This window comes from Puma concolor, chromosome C1 (genome assembly GCF_028749965.1).
Source record: "Puma concolor isolate L17-30 chromosome C1, mPumCon1.1.hap2, whole genome shotgun sequence".
Lineage (NCBI taxonomy): Eukaryota > Metazoa > Chordata > Mammalia > Carnivora > Felidae > Puma > Puma concolor.
Genome location: NC_141674.1, coordinates 216,441,093 through 216,464,334, shown reverse-complemented (window position 1 = coordinate 216,464,334; position 23,242 = coordinate 216,441,093). Strand labels below are relative to the sequence as shown.

The 23,242-nt window shown below is 52.8% G+C and overlaps 1 protein-coding gene across 1 annotated transcript in view; it reads right to left on the bottom strand.

The window, feature by feature from the left end:
- Positions 1-1,601: 1,601 nt before the first annotated feature.
- INPP5D (inositol polyphosphate-5-phosphatase D) overlaps positions 1,602-23,242 on the bottom strand; it is a 125,489-nt gene continuing 103,848 nt past the window's right edge. The window contains exons 19-27 of the mRNA XM_086719963.1: positions 21,469-21,558; positions 18,880-18,993; positions 17,516-17,598; positions 15,958-16,045; positions 13,193-13,342; positions 11,081-11,180; positions 8,616-8,882; positions 3,606-4,212; positions 1,602-2,734 (exon numbers count right to left, since the gene is read on the bottom strand). Of these exons, the coding sequence (XP_086576089.1) occupies positions 2,732-2,734; positions 3,606-4,212; positions 8,616-8,882; positions 11,081-11,180; positions 13,193-13,342; positions 15,958-16,045; positions 17,516-17,598; positions 18,880-18,993; positions 21,469-21,558 (1,502 nt within the window). The 3' untranslated portion in view covers positions 1,602-2,731. The remainder of the gene's footprint in view (positions 2,735-3,605; positions 4,213-8,615; positions 8,883-11,080; positions 11,181-13,192; positions 13,343-15,957; positions 16,046-17,515; positions 17,599-18,879; positions 18,994-21,468; positions 21,559-23,242) is intronic.

The following is a 23,242-nucleotide window of genomic DNA, read 5'->3' as shown; positions in this document are numbered from 1 at the left end:
ACCAGCTTTCATACAATCACACAAGGAAGGAAAATTTTGCTTCTTCAACAACAATGGCTGGAGCAACTTCTGCCATCACAGAGGGCGACAGAATGCATCTTCGGGGTAGGGGCACCCTTGTAGGAAAGCGCGTTAATCAACCTGTCTTCTCGGTTAGGGAGCCTGGTGAAGGCTAGCTGAAGCTAAACACAGGTCAATTACTCAAGTGACAAAGAGGTGGGAATTTCTGGGTCCCCGATCATCCTGCCAGAGGACGGGGGTCGGCTGTTTGGGAGCACGGCAGACGCGGCAGAGAACTCTGGCTGGAGTGGTCCCCCAAAGCGGTGGCAGGACAGAGCCCAGGGAGAAGGTGGTCAGGGACCCTGGGGGGGGGGGGGGGGGGGACGGGCGCAGGGCCGAGTGGCCGGGAGGACAAGGGTGAAGCTTACGTTTCAGTTTCCAGTCCCAGACATCAGTGGCCTCTGTTACCCATCAGCTGACAGAGCCTGGTTGGTGCTCGCGCAGCCTGTGGCGGAACTTGGGGGAGACGCATGAGGGGCATTGCACTTGCTCAGGCAGTGGCTAGAACGCAAAGATGATGGGGAGTCCAAAGCACACCCCCCACTGCTGGTCCTCAACTCACTTCCCCTGGGAAGCCTCAGAAATGGTGGGGAGGGCCTGGACGTCCATCCTGGGTGGGGGTGGAAGCTCCAGGTCTATGCTCTTCCTCTGAGTGGGCAGCTACAGGTGGCTCGCAGAAGGCCCACCCATCCGGGCAGCCAGTGGGTCCCCAGGAGCCACAGCTATCATGCCCAGGTCCTCAGCCGTGGGGTGATGGCTAGACGGGGGGGTTGCCCTAAAGGATGCCTGGGTGTCTCCAGCTGTCCTTCCACCTTGGCCCTTGGCCGATCGAGTCAAAGGCTAGTACCTGGGGGCTCCGGTGTCTGTGTGAGGAGTGGGAAGTGAGCCTGCAGGGCGAGGGGGTCCCATCTGACTGCAGGGAGGAGATACAGCTGGGATAGGCTTTCCCGCTCCACGGGTGCAGGGCAGCAAATGGTTTGCTCCACGGCTGCTGAGAACACCACTCCTTCCAGCTCCAGGCCTGGTGTCGGTGGACCTGAGCAGAGGCTGGGTAGCCTGAGGTGGTGGGGACAGCAGCCCCGGGCCAGAGCACCCTGGAAGGGGGGGGGGGGGGGGTCAAGCACACCCACACTGGCCCTCCCTGAATGCAGGGAGCTGGAGGCCCACAACCTGGGGACTGTTTACATGTGTTCACGGTCTCCGGAGCTCAGCCACGAACACTTACAAGAGCCAGCAGGACCTGGCGGCTGCAGGACAGCAGGTGGTGGTGGTATGTCCGGGGGGGGGGTGGGGGGGGGGGGAACACTGGTGGAAGCTGGCCGGCTGCCCGGGGCCTGGAATCCACAAAGCCGTGTAACATCTACTGCTCTCTGCCCAACTTCAACCCGGTGCTACAAAGTCCCCTCTAGTCAGGGTAATGAGTGCCCCTCACCACCACGAACCTCAACCTCCTCTCCTCCCGTGCCGGCCGCTCTGCAGCCCCAGCAGCCTAGGAGCATGTCTGTGGCTGAATGTCAGGAAAAAATGCCACACAGATGGGATCTGAGTGAGAAAGGCACAATTTATTGGTCACACAGACTGACACACACGGGGATGTGGGGTGCGTACCCATTCTCCTGTACTCACGCTCCTGGATTCGGTTTCCTACACTAATTCCGTATGTCAAAAAAGCAACACAAGAAAAGACGCCACCAACCTACCCTCCCAGTAACCAAGGAAGCAGAGCCAAAAGCCACGGAGTTCGGGAGGAGATGGCTACGCTGTCCTAAGAGCCGGAACAGAGAGGATCACCCTGGCTGAGCTCGGCTTTGGGAACGACGGCAGAGACTCTTCTCTTAGCACGATGAGATAAGTGCTGGGGGGATTGGCTCAGCCCACCGCCTGGTGATAGCTGCCCACCTCGAGGAGGGCCTGGGTGTCTCCAGCACAGGTGGGAGCCGGATGTCTCCACTGTAGAGTAGGAGCTGATTTTCCTTCCCTTTCCGACCAAAGAACTGGAGATCCCTTCCCTCGGCGCCAGCTCTGCTGGACCCCCCAGGGCTTTAGCGAAAGCAGTGGGCATCACTGAAGCTAGACAAGGCCAGGTTTGTTGTACCCTAAATTAACCACTCACTCTTCAGCTCCCTAAAGGCCAAGCCCTGTCTCGCTCCAGGAAGGCACTGGCCTTAATTTTTAATGCTTTGTCCAAACCACTCAGAACACACGGTTTTGAACTGGGGGTCTGGGATGTGGTTTCGGTTGGCTGAAGACGACACAACTCATGTTTGTAAAGCACTTAGCACGGTACCTAGCATGTGGTGAGTGCTCCATACATGTAGCCATTATTATTATTAATATTAATATTATTATTATTATTTTATATCTCCACCTGCAAATCAGCGCTTTAGTTCCTTTCTTCCAAATGATGACCGGAACAAGGCTCATGGGTCCCAAGTACCAAGATCAAGCTGGGGGCCCAAGTACACTTTCCCTTCCAACCTTAGCATTTGGTGCCAAGTTTCACAGCCAGAGCATTCTGTGACCACACAGAAGCTAGGCCCTCTCCTGAAAAATAGTAAGCCTTGCACAGGAAGCTAGGTAGGAGGAGTCAACAGGGGGTCCTGAGAGAGGGTCCAAGTGGCTTCACGCTGTTCCTCTGGGCTCCTGTCTCGCTGGCAGTTCACCGGGGGCTTTACTGTGGGACAAGAACAGAAGACTCTCAGTGCCAAAATCTCCACCAGGCCAGATCTAACTGAAGGTGCCCACGTCCTTACACAAGGTGGGCTAGATCAGGCTTCCTTTAACATGGTGCTAGAAAGAGCCAACACACTGTTTTATGTAATTGATTTCTAATATATACGCACATATGTTATATGCATATGTGATCATTATAGTATACGGAAGAAATAATATGTAATGTATAATATATAGTTAATATGTAAATTATAACATAGTAATAACATATAATAAAATGCAACCCTCCCTATAAACCTATGAGGCAGATTCCATTAATAGCCCCCTTTTACAGATGAGTAAACTGAGGCTCAGGGCACAGAGCCAGAAAGTGGGAGAGCTGGGATCCAAACCCAAGACAGTCTGGCTCCTGAGGTAGTTCTTAACCACTATTAGTTTTGCTAAAAAAAAAAAAAAAAAAAAATCTATTTTATAGGAAGGAAGGGGACAGCACATCTGAAGTCTCCAAAATACTGGGAAACATTTAAGTACTAACACTAATGATGGTGACAGTGAAATGTAAACGATCCGGGGTCTTTGTGTTTGTGGAGCCTGAGTTCCTGAAGGCCAGACACAGGAGGGCTCAGAGAGTTTGTCCCCAGCGCCTTATTTAGCCCTTTTAGTGTTGGAGCAGGGACTGGAGGTCTGGGTTCAAATTCTGAGATTTGAACAGGGGCCTGCTGTCTTATCACAGGCATGCACAGGCACCCCTGGGCATGCCCGCAGGCACAGAGGGGCCGGGGACACACCCACACCCCCACTCCCTCCCTGGGCACGACTCCAGGCACGGCGGCAGTCTCGCGCGCATGCGTACACGCACCCTCACCGCGCACCTGCATGGCCGCCCGGCCGAGCGGCGCGTCCTCGGGCCGGTGCTTGCCGTGGTGGGGCAGCTCGGCGTTCTCGCGGTAGTCGCGGCCCTTGGAGTGCTGCAGGTGCAGGACGGCGGGGCTCTTGACCGGGAGGGGCGGCCGCTGCGCCGGCGCGGGTGGGGTCTGCTGGCTCAGTTCGGACCTGGAAGGCTTGATGGGCCTCTTGGCCGGCACCGGGGCTTGGGAGCTGGCGGGGGCCTTGGCCTTGCCCTGGCTCTTGTCCCCGCCCGCGGGCCGGCTCTCCGCGGAGGACGAGCAGGTGAAGGAGCGGAGCCGGGGCGTGGGGCTGAGGAAGGGCGCGGGCGCGGGCGCCGGCTTGCCTGTCCCCTTGGTGCCCTCCGCCTCCTGGGCTTTGGGGAGCAGGATGCTGGGCGACAAGATTCCCGGGTCCGGGCAGGGCGGCGGCTCCTTCCTCAGCATTTTGGGCGATTCCTGCTCTTTCCTGGGAAGCAGCTTAGGGAAAGAACTCACAGACCCATAAAGCGGGTTCTCAAACATCTCAGGCTTGGTCAGCTGCGGGTCCTCCTGAGGGGAAGGTTCTGCTGAGTTCTTGCCCATGTCGCAGGGCCTGAAGGGTGGCAGAGGGGAGACACAGAGAAGCACGTGTGAACAATGGCTGCTTAATTCCGACGGGGTTTTCTTTTGCGGGGATCAAAACGTTTGGAACCAGATGGAGGTGATGGTTGCCCAACTTTGTGATTGTTCTCAATGCCCCCGAAATGTTCACTTTAGTATATGTGCTGCTGAAGCGAGCGCAACTGTTCATTTTCAAATGGTTAATTTGGGGGATGCCTGAGTGGCTCAGTCGGTTCGGCCTCCAACTCTTGGCTCAGGTCATGGTTTCAAGGTTGGTGGGTTCCAGCCCACACTGGGTTCTGAGCTGGCAGCAAAGAGCCTGCCTGGGATTCCCTTTCTCCCTCTCTCCCTTTCCTTTTCCCTTTCCCCTGCTCGCGTGAGCTCTCTCTCTCTCAAAAATAAAACATAAAAAACAGATAAATAATAAAATGGTTAATCTGAGGGCAAGGAATGGGCTAAATGGGCGGTGGGTATTGAGGAGGGCACAGTCTTGAGCACTGGGTATTATATGTAAGTGATGAATCACTGAATTCCAGTCCTGCAGCCAGTATTACACTAAATGTTAGCTAGAACTTAAATAAAATTGAAAAAAAAGAAAGAAAAAGAAGCATCCAGCAATGATTTTCCTGGAGTTTCATATAAAAGATGTCCTTCAATTTTGACTGCGATGAGAAAAAAATATTTTTTTTAACGTTAAAATAAATTTTTTTAAATGTCTGTTTTTGAGAGAGACAGAGTGCAAGTGGGGGAAGGGCAGAGAGAGAGGGAAACACAGAACCTGAAGCAGGCTCCAGGTTCCGAGCTGTCCAGCACAGAATGCAAAGTGGGGCCCAAACTCACGAGACTGGGCGCCACCAAAATTGAGTATTTCTATTCTTTAAAAAAAAAAAAAAAGTTAATTTTGTTATGGGCATTTCACTTCAATTAAACAAATCTAAAAATGAGAGGAGACGGTGCTATGTTGCTCATCTGTTGATGATCTCACAGGTAAGCTCACCTCTTGCCTTAGACCTTTTCACTGCTCACACTGGAGCACTAGGGAGCAAGGTGGGGGCTTCGCTGAAGCTTTCATAGGAGAAAGGGAAGGGAGTTCACTTCTATGGCACCATCAATGTCAAAGGCACCTCTTCAGTCCTTGTCAGAGAAGCCTGCCCTCCACACCCCCGCCCCTCACAGCAGCTAACGGACCTCCTTTCCTGGACTCCCCTCATAAGAACCCCACAGCCTCTATGTTGTCTCTAGCAAATTCTGTTCAGACCCTCAGAACAGAAGCCTGCGGGGGACCGCACCCCCTCAGCGACCTATCTGTGCTGCCCCAGGGCCCCAGCTCAAGGAGTTCCGTTTAACAGACAGCAGGGGCCCCCAATGTGTGGGATGCTGCCTCAGGCACAGGAGGGGGCCACGAACCAGACAAAAATCTGTGCTCAGGGGACCGATGCTCCCAATGAGCACAGCATTCTTCCCAACCACACAGCCCTCTCTCCCTGGAGAGCTCCTGGTGAGTGTGGTTTCCTTCACTCAAAGAGGGAAAGAAAAATGGGGTGGCCGTGCCGAAACTCAGAGGGAACCGGGAGAGACGTGGGCCAGCGCCGGGCAAGCGGACAGGCCTGTCTGACTCTGGGCAGCGCAGACACTCCGGGTTCCAACTGCAAGGAGGGAAGAGCTGCCTGTGTTGATGTGTTTCCTGAATTGTTGCTGCTTTGACTCGAGGTGATTTCCTGCTGAGCGAATTATAATCAGGAATGGGAACACGTTTTACTTTCTGGCCAACAGCACAGTCTCCCGGGGTGGGGGGTGGGGGGGGAGTGTTCTGGGTTCTGCTTTCTGCAAAAAGGGGAAGGTGTCGTGAACAAGCAGGTCCCTAGGAAACCAATGAAGTGTTGAGGCCGCGACGCCTCTTACTGATGGAACGTGCACTGAAACACTGTTCCAAAGTCGCGGAAAGGCCAAGGCTAATAGGCTCTTCAGGGAATAGGCGTGGGCTCCAGGGACAGAGGCGAGATGTCACCCTCACATGGGTCCTCATGAGACGAGAGGCCACGGGTGTGGGGGAGGCGAGCCTCGGGGACATGCCAAAGGGGGCTTGACTGTTGACCTGGGGTTTTTGCTCATTACCCTTTGGAAAGACTTAGAAGCAGTTGCATAATCAGAATTGTTGGGGCCTTGAACAAAGACTTTAAAAGCTGCCCCTCCACGTCAGGCCACCCTCTGTACCCCTGCTGGATCCTCAAAGATCTTGGCTATGAATTGGTGCAGGGAGGAAGGTGCAGGAAGATACAAGAGGCATCGATCAGACATTTCTGATAGAGTCAAGAAGCTGGAAAGAAAAATGCATGGCCTGATTCTTGGCAGCTGAAATGACAGGAGGATCAGGGGCAGGGCCGGGAAGAGGCCACTGGGGGTGAGTGTTTTGTTGGTTCCAAAGTTCCTTCCCTGGGAAAAGAGCAGGGGGCAAGTTAAGACTTCCACCTGAGGGGGCTCTTGTCACTCTGAGAGAGGGGTCTGGTGGGGGCAGGGCGACTGGGGAAAACCACAAGAAATTCAAAAAGTCTTATTTCCCCGACCACAGGTTACAAGAAACCAAGTTCCAGAGGAGGCCATGGCTGTGGAATGAGTGAACCAATATCCAGGGGGCAAAATAACCCCACTTGTCAGATTCCAGAATCTTCCTTTCTAAAGCGAAGCACTGAGCAGGGTCTGAGACGGGCCCCCCTTCCTCACCACATGACTTCAGCCCAGAGATATGTCCCAGCTTGCCCAGGATTCGAGAGTTCCCTGAGACGTGGGTTCCCAGTGCTGAAATGGGGACAGTCTTGAGCAAACGGAAACGGCTGTTCACTCCACCTGGGTGTGGGGTGGAGGTGGCAGGGAACAGAGGGTGCTGGGGACACCCCCCCTCCAGCCTTTCACTCAGGCTGAGCCGGGGGTCTGAGTAGTGGAGAGGGTTGCCGCCAGGCATGGGAGCTGCTGGCTTCTTGCCTAGAATCACCTCGGTTGTGCAAAGCGAGCTTAGAACCCCACCCTGGGGACCCCTTCCCTACAGATGTGCCCGTTCTGAAGCTGTCACCCGTGGAACCAAAGAGAATACATCCCCACCCAGTTCCAGGCTATGTGCTGTGTTCAAGTTGTTAAGTACAAAGGTACACTGACTTTGGCAACTTAAAATCATTACGCTTAAAGAATCAGGGCTGCCACAGAGGGACCTCAGCACCCGTCAAACGGTGGCTTTTGTTTTCATTTCCCAGGGAGAAACCTCTTCCAAGGCTCTTACAGGATAACCACAGTCCAAAAATATTATCAACAAACCCTGAAGACTAGGGCCACAGAGAGATAGGGTGAGGCTCAGGGGCCTCGCGACTGCTCCTGTCCTATCCCATCCTCCTCCCCTCCGTGCATCTGTCCAATTTGTTTTTAGCAAAAATGCTTGAGAAGCAAACCTGTAAAGTACCCCTCAATCCAAAGGAAGCTCCTGCCAGGCCAGGTGTGCTAAGCAAGAACGATGATGTGTGATGACGGTCCCTTCCCTGGCTCCTCATAAATGATGGAAGACACCATTGAGGAACAGAGGACCTCAGAGGGGAAGAGAGGTCCAGAAGCAGCCCCCTGAAGTCATTACCAAGACAGCGACCAAGGAAAGACGGTGCTCATGATACTTCGTACGTCTCCAATCATCGTTAATCGGGATCTGCACTTTTAATTTCCCGGTCATCCTGTGCTTACTGGAAAACTCGTAGGGCTCCCTCTCTAAAGGATGGGTTCACGTGTTACGTGGCACAAGTGAGAAGTGGATGGAGATTTGGCTGCCTGGCCTGAGCTCCTCCTGGCTCTGTCCTCCTGGCCCAGTTCTAGATGCAGGCCAGCTTTCTCTGGGCTCCTGGCCTTTCCCAAAGTTTTTTGGCCAAACTCCTTCTGCAGGCCGGCTGCCCTCCCACCCTTCAAAATCCATGCCCCCACCCCCCACCCCATAGCTACTGCTTTTTCTTACTGGCCTCAAAAGGAGAGATGGAAAAGTTGTGGATGGGAACAGGACCCTTGTGGCTGAAAAGGCAGGGGAACTCAGAAATTCCCACCTGTTCCTTGAGAGGTTGCATGAAGGCTCACTGGTGATAGAAACATATTTTCCAATAAATGTAGTTTTTATGGGAAGTTGTTTTTTGGGGCAGTATCTTAAAAAATGTTCTATTTTTTTAAGTCTTTCCAATTTATACCAATAGGGTAGGACATGGCGATTTCATAGGCATTTATTGAGTGCCTACTGTGTTCTAGGCCCTGAGGATGAGTCGATGACCAAAGTGAACACACAACCCTAGCTTCATGCAGCTTCTATTCTAGGGTCAGGTTTCCCGGTGATGAAAACCCTGGGAAGGGAGAGGACTTGATGAAGAGGACGCTCACCTTGACTCCTGTGTCCTGGGGCAGGGGCCCCGGGTTGTTGTGGAGGACGAAAACTTCTTCGGTGATATGGGTGCCTGGGACGGTGGTGTTGGGGGGCTCTCTCCCCTTCCAGGCCCCAGGGATGAGTCCTTTAGTGGCTGGTCATAGCTCCAGGCTGTGGGCTGCTGGTCAGGGGACAAGGACTGCTTCATGTGTCCGAAGGGCACCACCCCCATGTAGTTGGGGTTGATGATTTCCGTGATGCTGGAGCCACTGCATGCAGGGACCCTGGAGGGGAAAAACACCCAAAGTCACACCCCAGGGCTCCCTTCCCGTCTCCAGGTCAGCACCCCATGAGGCCAGCATCCTCTGATGTCCCTCGGGGACCCCAGGTCCTCCGCGATTCCTTCACTCTTTGGACAGTGGATTCATTCATTCATTCATTCATTCATTCATTCATTCATTCCTACAGCAAAATAGTTATGGAGTGCTTAGTAAGTACCAGGCCCTGGGCCAGAAGGTAATATGGGTGTGAACAGAGCAGCCAGTCTCTGTTCTCATAAAATCCACGTCTGACAGGCAAGAAAACAAAAACACAGTGACTAAGAAACACGGTGTTCACGTAGTGTTGAAGTCTGAGGGAAACAAAAGAGGCAGAGACAGACTAGCTGGAGGGCTGGGATGAACTGGGCACAGGGCGAGCAGAGAAGACCTGTCTGAGGAGGCAGGTAAGGAAGGGAGGGGAGACGGGGTGGGAGGCCCTGGTAGGAGGGGCTTCATAGTCCTGAAGGGCTGTGAGCAAGTGGGGAGAATGGATAAGAGGGTGGGGAGAATGGATAAGAGGCTGGCGAGGTCAGGCTGCGTGGGTGGGGGGTGGCAGGGCTGGGGAGGGGGTGGTAAATGAACGGCTGGCTCCATCTGGAATGTGTTGGCTTGCACCACTGCGTGAGACATCAGAATGGGGACGGCCATGCAGGCATTTGGAACGATGGGCAGGAGGTCACAGAAGTCAAGGCCGGAACCTTGAATGTCAGGGGGAGTCAGCTTAACACTGTGGAGGGCTGAACACTGAACTGGCTGAGGTGACCCTGGGAGACACACACACCGTGCTGCCTCTCGGCGACAAGAGTGTCGTCCTTCCTTGTGAGAGAGTGCTGTTATGAGAACCAACTAGTAGAGAGCTGAGTATACGGGTTACGAGCAAGGCTCCCCAGCTCTCATCTGCTCAACCAGCCTCAGTCTATCTCTTCCCCATCCGTCAATGCCTACTTAAGAAGCATTAGTTCAGGGTGCCTGGGTGGCTCAGTTAAGCCTCCGACTTTGGCTCAGGTCATGATCTCATGGTTCCTGAGTTCGAGTCCCACGTCGGGATCTGTGCTGACAGCTTGGAGCCTGGAGCCTGTTTCAGATTCTGTGTCTCCCTCTCTCTGTGCCCCTCCCTCACGCAGGCTGTCTCTCTCTCTCCCTCAAGAATAAACATTAAAAATTAAAAAAAAGAAGAAGAAGGAGAAGCGTTAGTTCTAATACTAGCCAAATGGAAAAAGAATTTGTTGACCCTCACTGATCCTGATTCTGGAACCAAACAGACATCTGAAAGTTAGGATACATTCATTGATGGGATAACATTGGAAGAAAAAGATTGGAAGGGAACATTATATGGCTCTGAGGGTCAGAAGTTGCAAGTGGGCGAGGGACTGGCTGGGAGAGGGGAGACCTGGTGCATGGGTGGGGCAGGTGCGAGGACAAGGGCTGGAGGGACAGTGGTCTGGGGGCCTGAAGGAGGGGACTAAGCCGGGCTCTGCAGTGGCGTCTGGGATTTCGCGTTGGCTAACCGGCATGGCTTCACCCCCTCAGCAGGCAAGCGGGCACAGGGACCATGACGACGCCGTCTGGCTTGATGCTAGGACTCGGGACCCCAGCAGTGAGCTGAGGCGGCCCTGCCAGTGGGACTCCTGTCCCCTGGTCACATAGACTTTAATGTCTGTGTGATTCCCAGTCCAGGCTCTGCCAAGAGCAACCTGTGTGCACTTTCCTCAGTGATTGTTTTCCCCTTAGCAACAGGATGGGTTTGTTGACCACAGAGCCGCTGCTGTCACGGGTCCCCAGGAGACGCGGGAACCATTCCCCTCAGTCACCTCTGCAGTGGCTTCCCCCTGGACTGGGCATCTTGCTGCTAGGCCGGGAGTTCCCAAATCAGGGGCTCACCTACTTTGCCTTGATTTCTCTGGACTCTGACACACGCCAAGGGCTCGGCCAATGTCAGTGAAGTCCACTGCTCTCCGACACAGAAGCGTCTCCCAGGCCGCACACAGACAGGCACACCCACCTGCCCGGGGCTGGCAGCCGGACAACGCCTCTCCCTGGCCAGAGCTCTCATTCCCTCCTGGTCCCTGGTTTCTCTGTGCTCCACTCACCCTCCCCTGGGTCCTGGGTCTGCATAGTCACATTAGTTTGTGGGGAAGCCCTGGCAACCCCCCCTGTTCTACCTGTTGGCGGCAGGTTCCCACTGCTTCATGGGGTCATGGCTGGTGAGGCTCTTCAGGGACTTGGGCCCGCTGGACTCATCTCGCTCCGTCTTCACAAAGTCTGCAGGGTGAGATACAGCAAACAGCACGTGAGGGCCAGAGCGCCCAGCATGGGCCAGGATGGTATAGAAGTTTCCATTGGCAGCCGACGCGGGACAGTCAACCGTGGCTGTCTGGGAGGTGGGCCAAGCAAGATTCTGAGGCCTCACATGAGTTCAGTGATCGAAGAAGGATGCGTGTCCCCGCTCCCCGGGGAGAAGAGTCCACACCCAGAGTTGTCTTGTCATGTGACATGTCCAACTTATTGGTCTCACAAGGGGCAGGGAAACATTTCTTGGCAGATCCGAATGAGACAAACATTAACAAGGTGGCTCCGTAAGAGCATCTGAGACCAAAGCCAAGCTCGTCTAAAGGGGAACTGGGACGCCACCTTCCTTTCGGACTCTGGCTTGTGCTTGCACAGGAGGCAAGTCCCTCTCACCCCAGCCTGTGGTTCTGCTGGAGAAAGGAGCTCCCACAGGGCAGAAGAGGGAGCCCCATCCACAGGAGATAGTACCCCTGGGGGCCCAGAGCCCTCCCAGAAGCAGGGAATGCTAACCGTCTACACACAGTGAGTCCTGCTCTCATTATCCGTGTGAGACTCAGGCCCCCGTGGAGTTTATGAATTCCACCTTAGCCTCCTGTGAACCTGTACTCTCACCCTGGGCTAGGCGCCTGCTAGATATATGACCTTCAGCCAAACACTAAACTTCTCTGCGCCTCAGTTTCCCCGTCTACCACACAAGGACGAAACCGGGCCGTCAGGGCCACTGCAAGGCATTAATGGGATACCTTCATAAGACCATTGTTTCCCACATTATCCAGCATCAAGTTAAAGTCCAACTCATTTTAGGCATTGTTGTTAGAGTGCTTTTGAATAGGAATTAAAGGCAAAAGGAAGGAAAAACCACCTGTTGTTTGTGTGGGAAGCAAGAAATGCTTGATTAACACATTTTGAGCAGCTCTGTATCCCTCAAATCATTTATTATTTCAAGCACAGAGGTTTTAATGTGATGGATACTACTGAGGACTCTACACGCTAGTTTCCAAGTTTAAAATTTTGGGGAAGGATTCTGAGAAAATTACAGATTTGAGTCTAGAAACGTCCTCGTGTTCCCGGCTATTAAGGTCTCTTGGCCACGTTTCGATATTCCCCAGAGGAGCAGTGACAATTCTTATCTAGAGATGAGGCATCTACAATTCCCTAATGAGTCTCCTTTGGGGACAGACAGGAGAGGACTCCCCAAGGCTGGGACATCACGTGGGGTGAAGAAACACTCAATGAGCATTTGTTCCCAAGCATGGCTGCACAGTGTCCTTTCTGAGAGCCACGAGAAACGTGTTCTCCTGACGGCCAGCAGAAAGAAGCAAGTGTCGTTTTGCAGGACACAAAGAGTTGAGGTCAAGCTGGAAGAGGTGCTGGGGGACCCTGCCAAGGAACAGAGGAGAAGATGCCGCTGTTTTGGGCGGTGGGTGGGGCCTAGGTAGGGAAAAGCCAAGGAAATGTGTGAAGTACGAGGATGGGGCCGCTTTTTAGAGCACAGGGTGTGTGACAGCAATCTGGAAAGGCCCAGAAGCCCTGGCCGGCACCATGAGGGCAGGGCGTAGCTACGTAGGTATGTGTGTGTGAGCTGCAGCCTGGAAAGAACTATTCACAATCAGGCAGGTTTATTGTATAATCTTGGTCTTTCTGGTGGAGGTGCTAACTGGGAGTGACAAGGCCTAAAAGACTAACAGGAGACAAGAGCAGCAGAGCATCTGGAAAATTCACGAGCTTCCCATCCTTACAGATGGAAGGTGACTGGGGTCAGGGAACGAAGACGTGCGGCCGTGGGATGTTGCGGTTCTGTAGGGACATTCTTGAGTCAGTTAAGAATCGGGCCAGATGGTCTCTGACATCCCTTGTGATGCTGGATTTCTGTTCTGAGGCCACAGCAGAGAGAACACGCAATGGCTGAGGGGAGAGAAATGTCTTTCCTGTCCCTAAGCCAGCAGCACTGAAGAGTGAGCAGGGGAGGGCTCGTGCCCACTCACCATAGAGCTTTTCCCTTGTCTTGCCCTGGGACGTCTGCAGCTTAATCTCCCCCCGGAAGTGGCCTGTCATCTCTCCGTGGTGGGTGAGAGGCGTGTAGATGGGGAGCAGAGTTTCCGTGGCCTCTAACCGTAAAGCGATGCAGCCTTCGCCTGGGCAGGTGGGGAGAACAAGTCATGTCAAGAGGCATTTCACGGGAGAAACACCATGCGTTCAGCCTGGAGATTAACTCCACCGTCCAAAGATGATCCTTCGAAACAATGTCCAAGGTGGGGATTATCGAATAAAGCTTTTAGAACAACGCCTCAGCAATTTGGGAAAAACATTTCAAACCTTACAGTGGAATGAACTCCACGTGGATTAGTTGATGTAAAAAAAAAAAAAAAAAAAAAAAAAGAATTAAATCCTAGAAAATCCAGCAGACGAGCAGACTTAACCACTAATCTGATTGCGGGAGCGAATGATAACTTCCTAGGGCTTGAGGCAATGTAAGAAATGACAAAACAGACCGACAGGTAAGAAGATATAAAAGCTTAAAACTTCTGCACAGAGACAGAAAGGAAAATGTGAAAGAGACCGATGGCTTCGTGAACCCCACAAGGAACTCCTCAAAATCAAATCCCAGCAGGTAACTGGGCATATAACCCAAACAGGTATTTCACACAAAAAGAATTGTAACTGGTTAATTTCAATGAATGGAAACTAGTTCAGTCTTCCCTGCCATCAAAAATGCAAATTAAGGGGCGCCTGGGTGGCGCAGCCGGTTAAGCGTCCGACATCAGCCAGGTCACGATCTCGCGGTCCGTGAGTTCGAGCCCCGCGTCAGGCTCTGGGCTGATGGCTCGGAGCCTGGAGCCTGTTTCCGATTCTGTGTCTCCCTCTCTCTCTGCCCCTCCCCCGTTCATGCTCCGTCTCTCTCTGTCCCAAAAATAAATAAAAAACGTTGAAAAAAAAATTTTTTTTAAAAATGCAAATTAAGACAGCACTAAGGGACTCTCTTACAGACAGGAAATTAGTACAAGATGGAAGGAAGCAAAAGAATCCCCAGAACCAGCAAGGATCTGGGGAAACCCGTACCCTTGGACATGGTGAGGTCAACATGGCAAGACTTTTTTTTACAGCAATCAGTTTGATAACGAGTGTCAGGAATCACCAACGTATTTGTGCCCTTTGACCCGGCACATGTGGGAACTTATCCTAAAGAGAGGATTCGAAAGAATAAAAATGTAGCTGAAGGAGGATCAAAAATGCTCACAAAGACATCCATCTCAGCATTATTCAGAACACGGACAGGAATAATCAACAGCAAACCCATGGGGTATCATTAAGCCATTAAATGCAGCCGTCGTGAAGGCCGTACAGGAGGATGATCACGAAAACGTGTATCGTCTGACGTGTCTATCACTGGGGGAGAAAGAAAATTAAAAATGGCACCTCTGTGGTGGTTGTAAATATAGAAATCTATGTATGCCTATGTATGAGGATAGAAGTGTGAGACCAAAATAAACATGGTTCCCGTTGTGGGGAATGAGACTGTGGGCTGGCTTTTTTTTCCCGTTATTATTACGATATGCTGTTTGTGTGAATACCAAGAGGCAGAAACAAAGGAAGAAGACAGTATTTGAACAAGAAAACGGAACCATCCTTCCTGTGCTCCTGTGTGCTACCACCAAAACTTCAAACATTCTGACTCCACATGGATCCGTTCTTTGCCCCGACATGATGGATAGAGGTTCCCCCATCCAGGGCTGGTACAATCCTCAGGCTCTGGCCACCCCTACCTGGCTCTGGGACCCTCTGTCCAGTGCTGTGCTAGGAGGGGGTGAAGGACAGGATTCTGGAGCTGGGTTGCCGGGGTTCAAGTCCAAGGTCACACGGTAGCCTGTCAAAGTCACTCCGTGGCCAAGGACAAGTAACCTTGGACAGGTCACTTCATTTCCTCACCTCTGCAGCAAAGGTAGCCATTGTACCTCCATTCCAGGGCCTTTGGCGAGCCTGGACAGTAGGCCACCAACACATAGACATCCTTGTGTCTTCGGCCTCTTGTTTCCTGACTTCCCCTGATTAGCATTTGAACACCTTCAAATTCCTTCCATTGAAAACTGAGCACCCTCCTGGGACCAGGATTCATTTTTGTCTGCCTCTTGCAAGGAGCTGCTTGATCTGGCTCCTGCCTCCAGCCTCGCTCTGGCCACCTGCCCCTCTTATCCCTGTGTTCTAACCACAATGAGTGTATGGAGTTCGAACCTGACATTGGGCTGGAGCCACGCACTGGCTGAAGAAAATGTCATAGAAGATGACGTCGCTCTAGTTGGTGTCTGCCCAGTATGGGCACTGACCAACGCCAGACAGACATGGGCTCAAATTAGGGCTCAGCCAGTTTCTACCTGTGACTTAGGCAAGTCCCTTAAGCTCTCTGAGCCTCAGTTTACTCACCTACTGATTGACAGAATAGTACATGCTTTATAAGGTCTTGTCAGGGTTAAATGATCCCTGCAAAGCACCTGCCACAGACTCTTGACGCAGGAAAGACTCCATAAACGAGAGGGGCTGTGGCTACTGGCTATTCCTCCCAGAAGCCCGACAAGGCAGGAAGGATGAGTTACCAGTAACTGTCCCTCCGGCAGCCCTAGGAGGGGGAGAGGGGGACAGGAGAACAGGATGGGGAGCGGGAGCTGGGCTTTCTGGAACGGAGATGCCAGTGCCTCCCTTACATGAGAGGCCACCGGCTAACAGCAGGTGCAGCAACCTTTCCAGGGACCCTTACCATACGATTCGTCGCTGTCAGAGGACTTAATGCTAATCAGGATGTGCTGGTCCAGCAGGTACTCGGGGTCAGAGATAATGGGCTTCAGCTGCACAGAGAAGGGGACAGGGTTAGAGCTGACTCCCAGGGGACATGATCATCGTGGTCGGAGTGACGGTAGAGCGCAGGGAGCTTCTGTCAGGGTGCCCTGGTGGGATTATAGAGGGTACAGAGAGGGTGCCGTCAGGTGACAGGGATGGCTGGAGGGTCAGGGGGCCCCTTAGGTGCTGTGGGGGCAGCGGGTGAAGCTGGAGAGTGAGGAGGGGGCTGGGAGCCAACTAGATAAAGAGGGGGAATGCCAGGACCAGACAGGCATTCCAGAAAGTTCCATCAGGCTTCAGGATGCCTCAGCAAGGAGGCGGGTGGGATGGAGACCCTGAGGGAGGCGGCAGTGAGGTGGAGAGGAGGGACAGAGGCAGGAGGAAGAGCAGGTCTTGGTAGCAGTGAGGATGTAGGGCCAGGGTACCGTGGAATCCCCTGAACCAGACGGGGGTACATGTGTTATATGGACGGGGACGCTGGCATCTTTCACAACTTGACTGAAGGAGGAGATGGGCCATTTGGTTGCCACGTGGGGCAGCCAGGATGGGAGGAACGGAAGGGTCGCGTGGGTGGCTGAGGCAGGATGTCACCTTGGAGACCTAAGCCACAGGGATTCAGGTACCTGAGAACAGCCCCAGTATGAGGACTTTTGACAGCTACGGCCTTGTGGAGGACCCCGATCAGAAGTGCTCCCCAGTTAGGACACTCTGTGACATGGCCCAAGAACGGGTTCCAATCAACAGCCCCCCAAAACTGCCCATGTCCCACCCAAGCCTTAGGAGCGGATGGGTCCTTCCGCCTGTTTAAGGCCATCTTGTAAAGCTCACCTTGGGTGTCACCTCTGAGGGAACCTTCCAGGAGAGCCCCTGGGACTCTTGCCGCATACAACAGATCTGCCTGGCCTGAACTCCCCTCTGCATACCCTTTCCTCATTATGTGACAGAAAACCCCACAAGGTCCTACTCCGCCGCGCACCCAGCGTGAACGCCCAGACGTGGCCACCGTCAACTCAACGTCACAAAAGCTTTTCTGGGTCCCAGGTAGAACACCAATTTTTTTTTTTTTTTCCATAAGAAAGAGGAACGTGTTGCCAGTATGGTCGGTCTGTGTGTTTTCAATTCCACCCTCTGCTATCACGGGGCCATGGACACGTCAAGTTCTTTCTGAACCCAGTGTTCAGGTAGAAGCAATGAACTCCTCTCTGCCCCTTCACTCGATCCCCCAAGCTGGGCTGAGCAGGTGAAAGGCCACTGCAGGAGGATCAGGACCTCGGGGCCTGGGGCCTGTCACCGCAGCTGTGTGGCTGTGTGACTGTGAACCAGCCTCTCTGGGATCTGCCTCAGTTTCCTTCTTTGCAAAGTCACATGGTCAGACAAATCCATCACTGGGTCTCTTCCGTGATCCATTAAGGAATGCTGGGGCCACAGGGGCTGGCGAATGCCAAGTTCTCCCCGGCTACATCCTGTTCTTGACTTACCTTTGGAAGGGTCTCGCCAAACTTCACCACCAACTCCCCCTCGCTTCCTTCTTCATTTTCTCCCTCCTGACTCTTGACAAAACCTGACAGAGGACAAGAAGGCTGGTTTTCAAAGAACAAACAAGAGCCAGACAGAGAAGACTCCTAGGGTCGCCCCACCCAGACCGAGGAAGATATTCTCCCTCTTTCATCTATAGGGGCCACAGCACTGCTTGGGAGTCAGGCTTGTGGGGGATTCTGTTTTGATGCAGGGGATGGTCATTTGCCAACACGGTTGGATTATTTTTAGGAAAAACTCAGAGACTTCCCTCCTTTTCAGCTCCTTTTTTGCAACAAACCAGGCAACAAAGAAATCATCACATCACAGGCAAGGAGATTAGGAAACATGACAGCTTGTCCCACGCCACTCAAGATAGCAGCCTTTCGAAATGCTAATTTAAGCTTCCTAATATGCTGTTTCCATAGAAATGTATGCAAATGTCTCGATAGTTTATTAAAAACACCCGCACAAAAATCCTCATCATTTTTGGAGGTGCCTTGCCCCTGCTTGGTGACTCGGGACCTGGAAACTTCGCGGAGAAGGCAGGTCTGTCAACAAGACTGAGCCCGGGCTGAGTGGGAGAAGGAAGGGAGGGGAGTGGGATTTCTGGAAGCAGCCATCATCCTGTCCCAAAATGCCTCCTTCGATGGAGTTGATTCTGCCCCCCTCCCCCCCCCTCCAGACCATCTCGGCGAGGGGAGCTAGAAACCACCCAGATCTTGCCACAAAACAGCTTTAGACAATATGCCTAGAAATGTCACCCGGAAATGGTGTTTGCTAAACACAGTTTGTGCTAACTGCTGTTGGCTGGGAGCAGGCCGTCCGTCTCTCGCTTGCCTGTGGATGCTCCAGAACACCTGAGAAAGAGGCCCGTCGTGTACCAAGGAGCAGAGGACTCCGGAAGGAAGGACAGGTGGCTACCAGCGGCTGGTCAGGCCCGGCACTGGCCTCCACGAGCTCTGGACCTCTGCCCAGGACCCTCGGGTTGAGTCAGGGCCCCAGCTTGGGGAGGGGAGGGACCCTCGGGGGCTACACTCGAGGGGCAAGGAGAGGAGCCAGCGGCCCGGTCACCTCCAAGGGCTGACGACAGGTCAGTGTTTCAGTGACTGTCCCTGCCTCTGAGGCCGCAATGGCAGGATCACAGGCCGCCGGGGGGTGCCCCCACAGTAACCACAGACTCCATCGCTCCCCTTGCAGACCCCTGTGAGGCCCATCTGTGAATCCTTCCCAGAGAGAAGAGGGGCGAGGCGCCACCAGTGAAAAGGCACCTAAGAGAAAGATTCCTGCCTGCACGGCCAACAGGTAGCAGCTCGGCACCACTTACTCTCTAAGCAGCTTGAGTGGAACTCCAGGTAGAACTTGGTCTGGGACTTGGTCTTCAGCGTGGCAAAGCACCTGAGAAACTCGATCTGCCCTTGGCTGTCGACGGTCCCGGGGCCTGGAACAGGTGACAAAGAGATGTGGCTCCACAATGTGCCCAGAGAAGGTGAGGTCCAGGCGAAGGAGAGGTTTTCCTGAATCCCACCACATGCGCTGAGCAACCGCAACGGTGGGAACACCCTCTCTGATGTGCGGAGAGCAGGGCGGGAAGAGCAAAGACTTCAAGGAGCCAAGAGCCCGACGCCCTTAGCCTCAGTGCCTCAGTCTCCCCATTTGTTCTGGCAAACAGAGCTTGTATAAAGGCTCTGGTCGATACCCAAATCTGTGTCGTTTCTAGGTCCGGGTAGCAAGGGCTACCTGCTCTTCCTGCCTCTGGCTGACCTCCCTCCACTCCTTCTTTACCCTCATCCACAGTTGGCTCCTCATGGCATTCACGGAGGGGATTGTGTTTGCAAGTGTCCTCAGGCTGGCTTTGAACAAGTTCCATCCTTCCGTGTAAATTCTGAGCCACCCGAGAGCAAGGACAGACATCCCGGTCCTCCGTCCCGCCTGTGCGCCCTTCTTTCCTTTCTATTCCTTTTCCCCCAGCTTTATTGAGGAATAACTGGCAAATGTGATTGTGCACATTCAAAGGGTACAGCGTGATGCTTTGATACACATATACGCTGTGAAATGCTTACCAAGATCAAGACAATTCACACATGCGTCACCCACATAATTAACTGGTTTGTGTGTGTGTGTGTGTGTGTGTGTATGTGTGTGTGTGTGTGTGTGTGTGTGTGTGTGTGTGTGTGTGGTGAGAATGCTTCAGATCTACTCCCAGCAAATCTCCAGTTTACAATACTGTATTATTACCTGTAGTCATCATGCTATTAGCTCCCCAGAATTTACTCATCTTGTAACTGAAAGTCTGGACCTTTTGACCTCCATCTCCCCATTTCCCGCTCCCTTCAGCCCCTGGCAACCACCCTCCTACTGTTTCTACGAAATTGGCAGTTTCTTCCAAGATCCCGCGTAGAGGTGATACCATACGCCTATGGTACTTTTTCTCTCTGGCTTATTTCACTCAGCTTTCTTTTATGTTCTTAAATCCCACAGCATCTAGACCAGGCTCTGCTTAGGAAGAGTCAACCTATGCTCAATCCAGGTCATGGGCATTTGTGTCTTCTGTGTACTGGGTGCCAGTGGAGGGAAGACAAGCCTGATACCGATGATGTGATGAGGGTCCTCACCGAGGGTGTGATGGCATCAGCCACCCCATCAAAGCTGCAGGAACTCAGAGAGATGGGAGATGGGTGAGAGGCCTGGGAGAGATGGAAGGTTCTGGAAAGACAGTGCTCAGAGCTAGCATGGAGACAGGGTGGTGGATTAAGGCTGTGTGGAGAGGGGAGGTCACGCTGCTAGAGTAGATGTTAGACCCAACAGCATGGAGAGGAGTGTCCCAGAAAGACAGTACTCCAGTCGTGCCCACATCCTTCATGGCATGAAGGACACACAGTAATACAGACTTTTCCTACCTGCATTGAGCTCCCCACTCAACCTTCCTAAATTAGCCCGGACTGTCTGCTGACCACAGAAGAGGGGTGGGGGAGGGTTACAGAGGAGGTGACAACATGGCTCCCCAGTCACCCAGGCCCAGGCTGGATGCACCACAGAGAACACCAGACCCCTGCTGGGATGACGGTGGCCTGGTGAGCCGGGCTGAGCTGGATTACTTGAAAATTTACCTGCAGATCTAAGTATTATTTACTCTAGCATTTCCCAAACTCAGTCACCACATCCCATCCTTACAATGTTCACCATCTCCGCCCACCGTGCACCCACGTGAATGCTGGCTTAATATTTTCTTTAAATAGACTCACTGTTTAAACTTAGGCAAACATGTTTAACTAAGAAAGGACACCACGAGACTGAATGAAAAACCAGCGTGGCTTGCCTTTACACAGAAGAGACAGATGCAAAACATGTCAAAATAAACGCATTACTCTCGAATGTTCATCCGTGGCCCACCCGGAATGGCCTTTGGTGGTGGACATGCCACGCCTTGGAAAAACATTCACTTACTCAACTTTTTAAATTTTGTTTTAAAAAACATTTTAAGTTTATTTATTTATCTGAGGGAGAGAAAGTAAGCAGGGGAGGGGCAGGGAGAGAGAAAATCCCAAGCAGGCTCCAGGCTGTCGGCACAGAGCCCGATGGGGGCCCAAACCCACGAACCGTGGGATCATGACCTGAGCCGAAACCAAGAGACAGACTTGGCGGCTTAACTGAATGAGCCACCCAGGTGCCCCTCGTTTATTCAATGTTAAGGACTGGATTCAAACTGAGGCTCAGAAAGCTGACGTATCTGCCAAAGAGAACAAGCAAATGCTCTGCACTGAAACCATGGTATGGCCTGACGTGGACTGTGGACTCGTCTGGAAGGATGAGCCCCCATCTACCACGGACAACAGATTGCTGTAATCAGAAGATGAGTGCCCGAAGCCTCTTGTCATCGCGGACGACAGAGGGACGGACACCATCCACCACTTACCGTTCTTGGAGACAAACTGGGAGGTGACTCCTGCCTCAAATGTGGCAAAAACAGGGCTGTGGTCACTTGTCATGATGTCGCTGGTGCTGCCTGCAGGGGAGGGAAGGCATTTCTGAGCAGGGAAGGAGAATTCCTTTCTGGTCAAACCAAGGAGGTCAAACCCATGGTAGAAATCAACTTGTACTTATGGAAGCCTCCAGAAATTTCATGATTTTATACCTGTTAGTCCACTGGCCTTCCACAACCACGCTCAAAAGTCTCAGTGGAAGTGGGTGACACTCTCTCCTCCGTGGCAAAAATGTGCCTGTGCTAGTTTTTCCTTGAGACACACGAGTTTTTAAATAGATTGTGGAGCGTTCAGACTTTTCTGGTCTCAGCACTTTGTTGCACCGATGAGCTCACGGCCCAGTGTGGGATGGGGATTCAGGTCACCGAGCTCATCAGCAACTGACTTGGTGCCTTCCCCCATCCCACAATGCCTCGTAGGATTGGGAGACAGTGGAACGTGCAGTGTAGACAGAGCGTAGACAACTCTTTTAAGGAACATGGCGCTTGGAGGGAATGCAGTGAGGCATGTTTGGAGGGCGTAAGGGAAAGAACACAGCTCTAGAAATACCGAGTTCTAAGTGCTTATAATAGAGCCACGTGGAGCTGTCCAGCTGGGTACTCAAGGCTGGAGATTTATCTTTAGGTTTGGAGTCACGATGTTAGGTGGAAGCAGAAGCCATGAGGATGTTTGGGCTCCACAGGGGAGGTGTGCAGGAGGCCCAAGCTACACCGGCCAGTAATGGGCAAAGAGAAATAGCACAGGAGACCAAGAAGGCAGGAAGGCGATTTACATCCTTTCCTATAAAGTGTTTATAAATCAGCAAGACAAAGGAAAACATCTCACCCTTCAACCAACCAAAGGACACGGGCAGAAAATTCCGAAAGAAATACGGATGGCTACCAAACATGGAAAATCATGCTCACTTGCTAACAACCATCAGAAAGACAGTTGAAACGACGAGACAGAATGAAAGAAGAGAACGCGGAGGAAGGCGGGGGTACTGGTCTGGGGAAGGAAGAAGGGATGGAGGAGAGGGGCCAGGAGAGGGGGAGGACACCCCTTCTCTGAGACAGAAGGGAAAAGGTAGGAAGGGTGCCAGCCTAAGTCACATTTGGATGTAGACAGGAAGAAGTCAGGGAGGGTCCAGCGCTGTGTGAAGCGGGGAGGCAGGGGAATCAGGACGAGCGTGGGGTGTTCTAGCGACAAGTTAGAGGGTAGACCAGCATTTTTAACAATATTTACATACGTATCAAGCAGAACAGCACCAGCAGTATGATGCCTGTGCCCCGAAAACTGGGAGGGCGATGGTTACCTGGGTGGCCTCTCTGTAACCACATACTGTATGCCCCCCTCCCACAGTGAGTCTGGGCTTGGCTTTGTGGCTTCTTTTGGCCAGCGGGACATTAGGAAATGTGAGACAAGCAGAGACTCGAAAAGCTCTTCCACATCTGGGACCCCCGGGACCAGGAAGAAGCCTGGACTAGCCTGCTGGGTGATGAACACAGCCAAGTTACCACCATCGCCCCTGTTGACAGCTAGCTAACTGGCCAACCAACCCCCAGTTTGGGTGGGCGCCTGGCCTGAGTGCGCCCGCCCAACACCAAAGAGAGCAGAGATGAACAGTCCCAAGTCCAGCCCAGAGAACTGTAAGCTGTCAAGTTTTAGGGCAGTTTGTTACGCAGCAGATTAACTGATACATCTTATTTATGTTAATCACCATAAGAC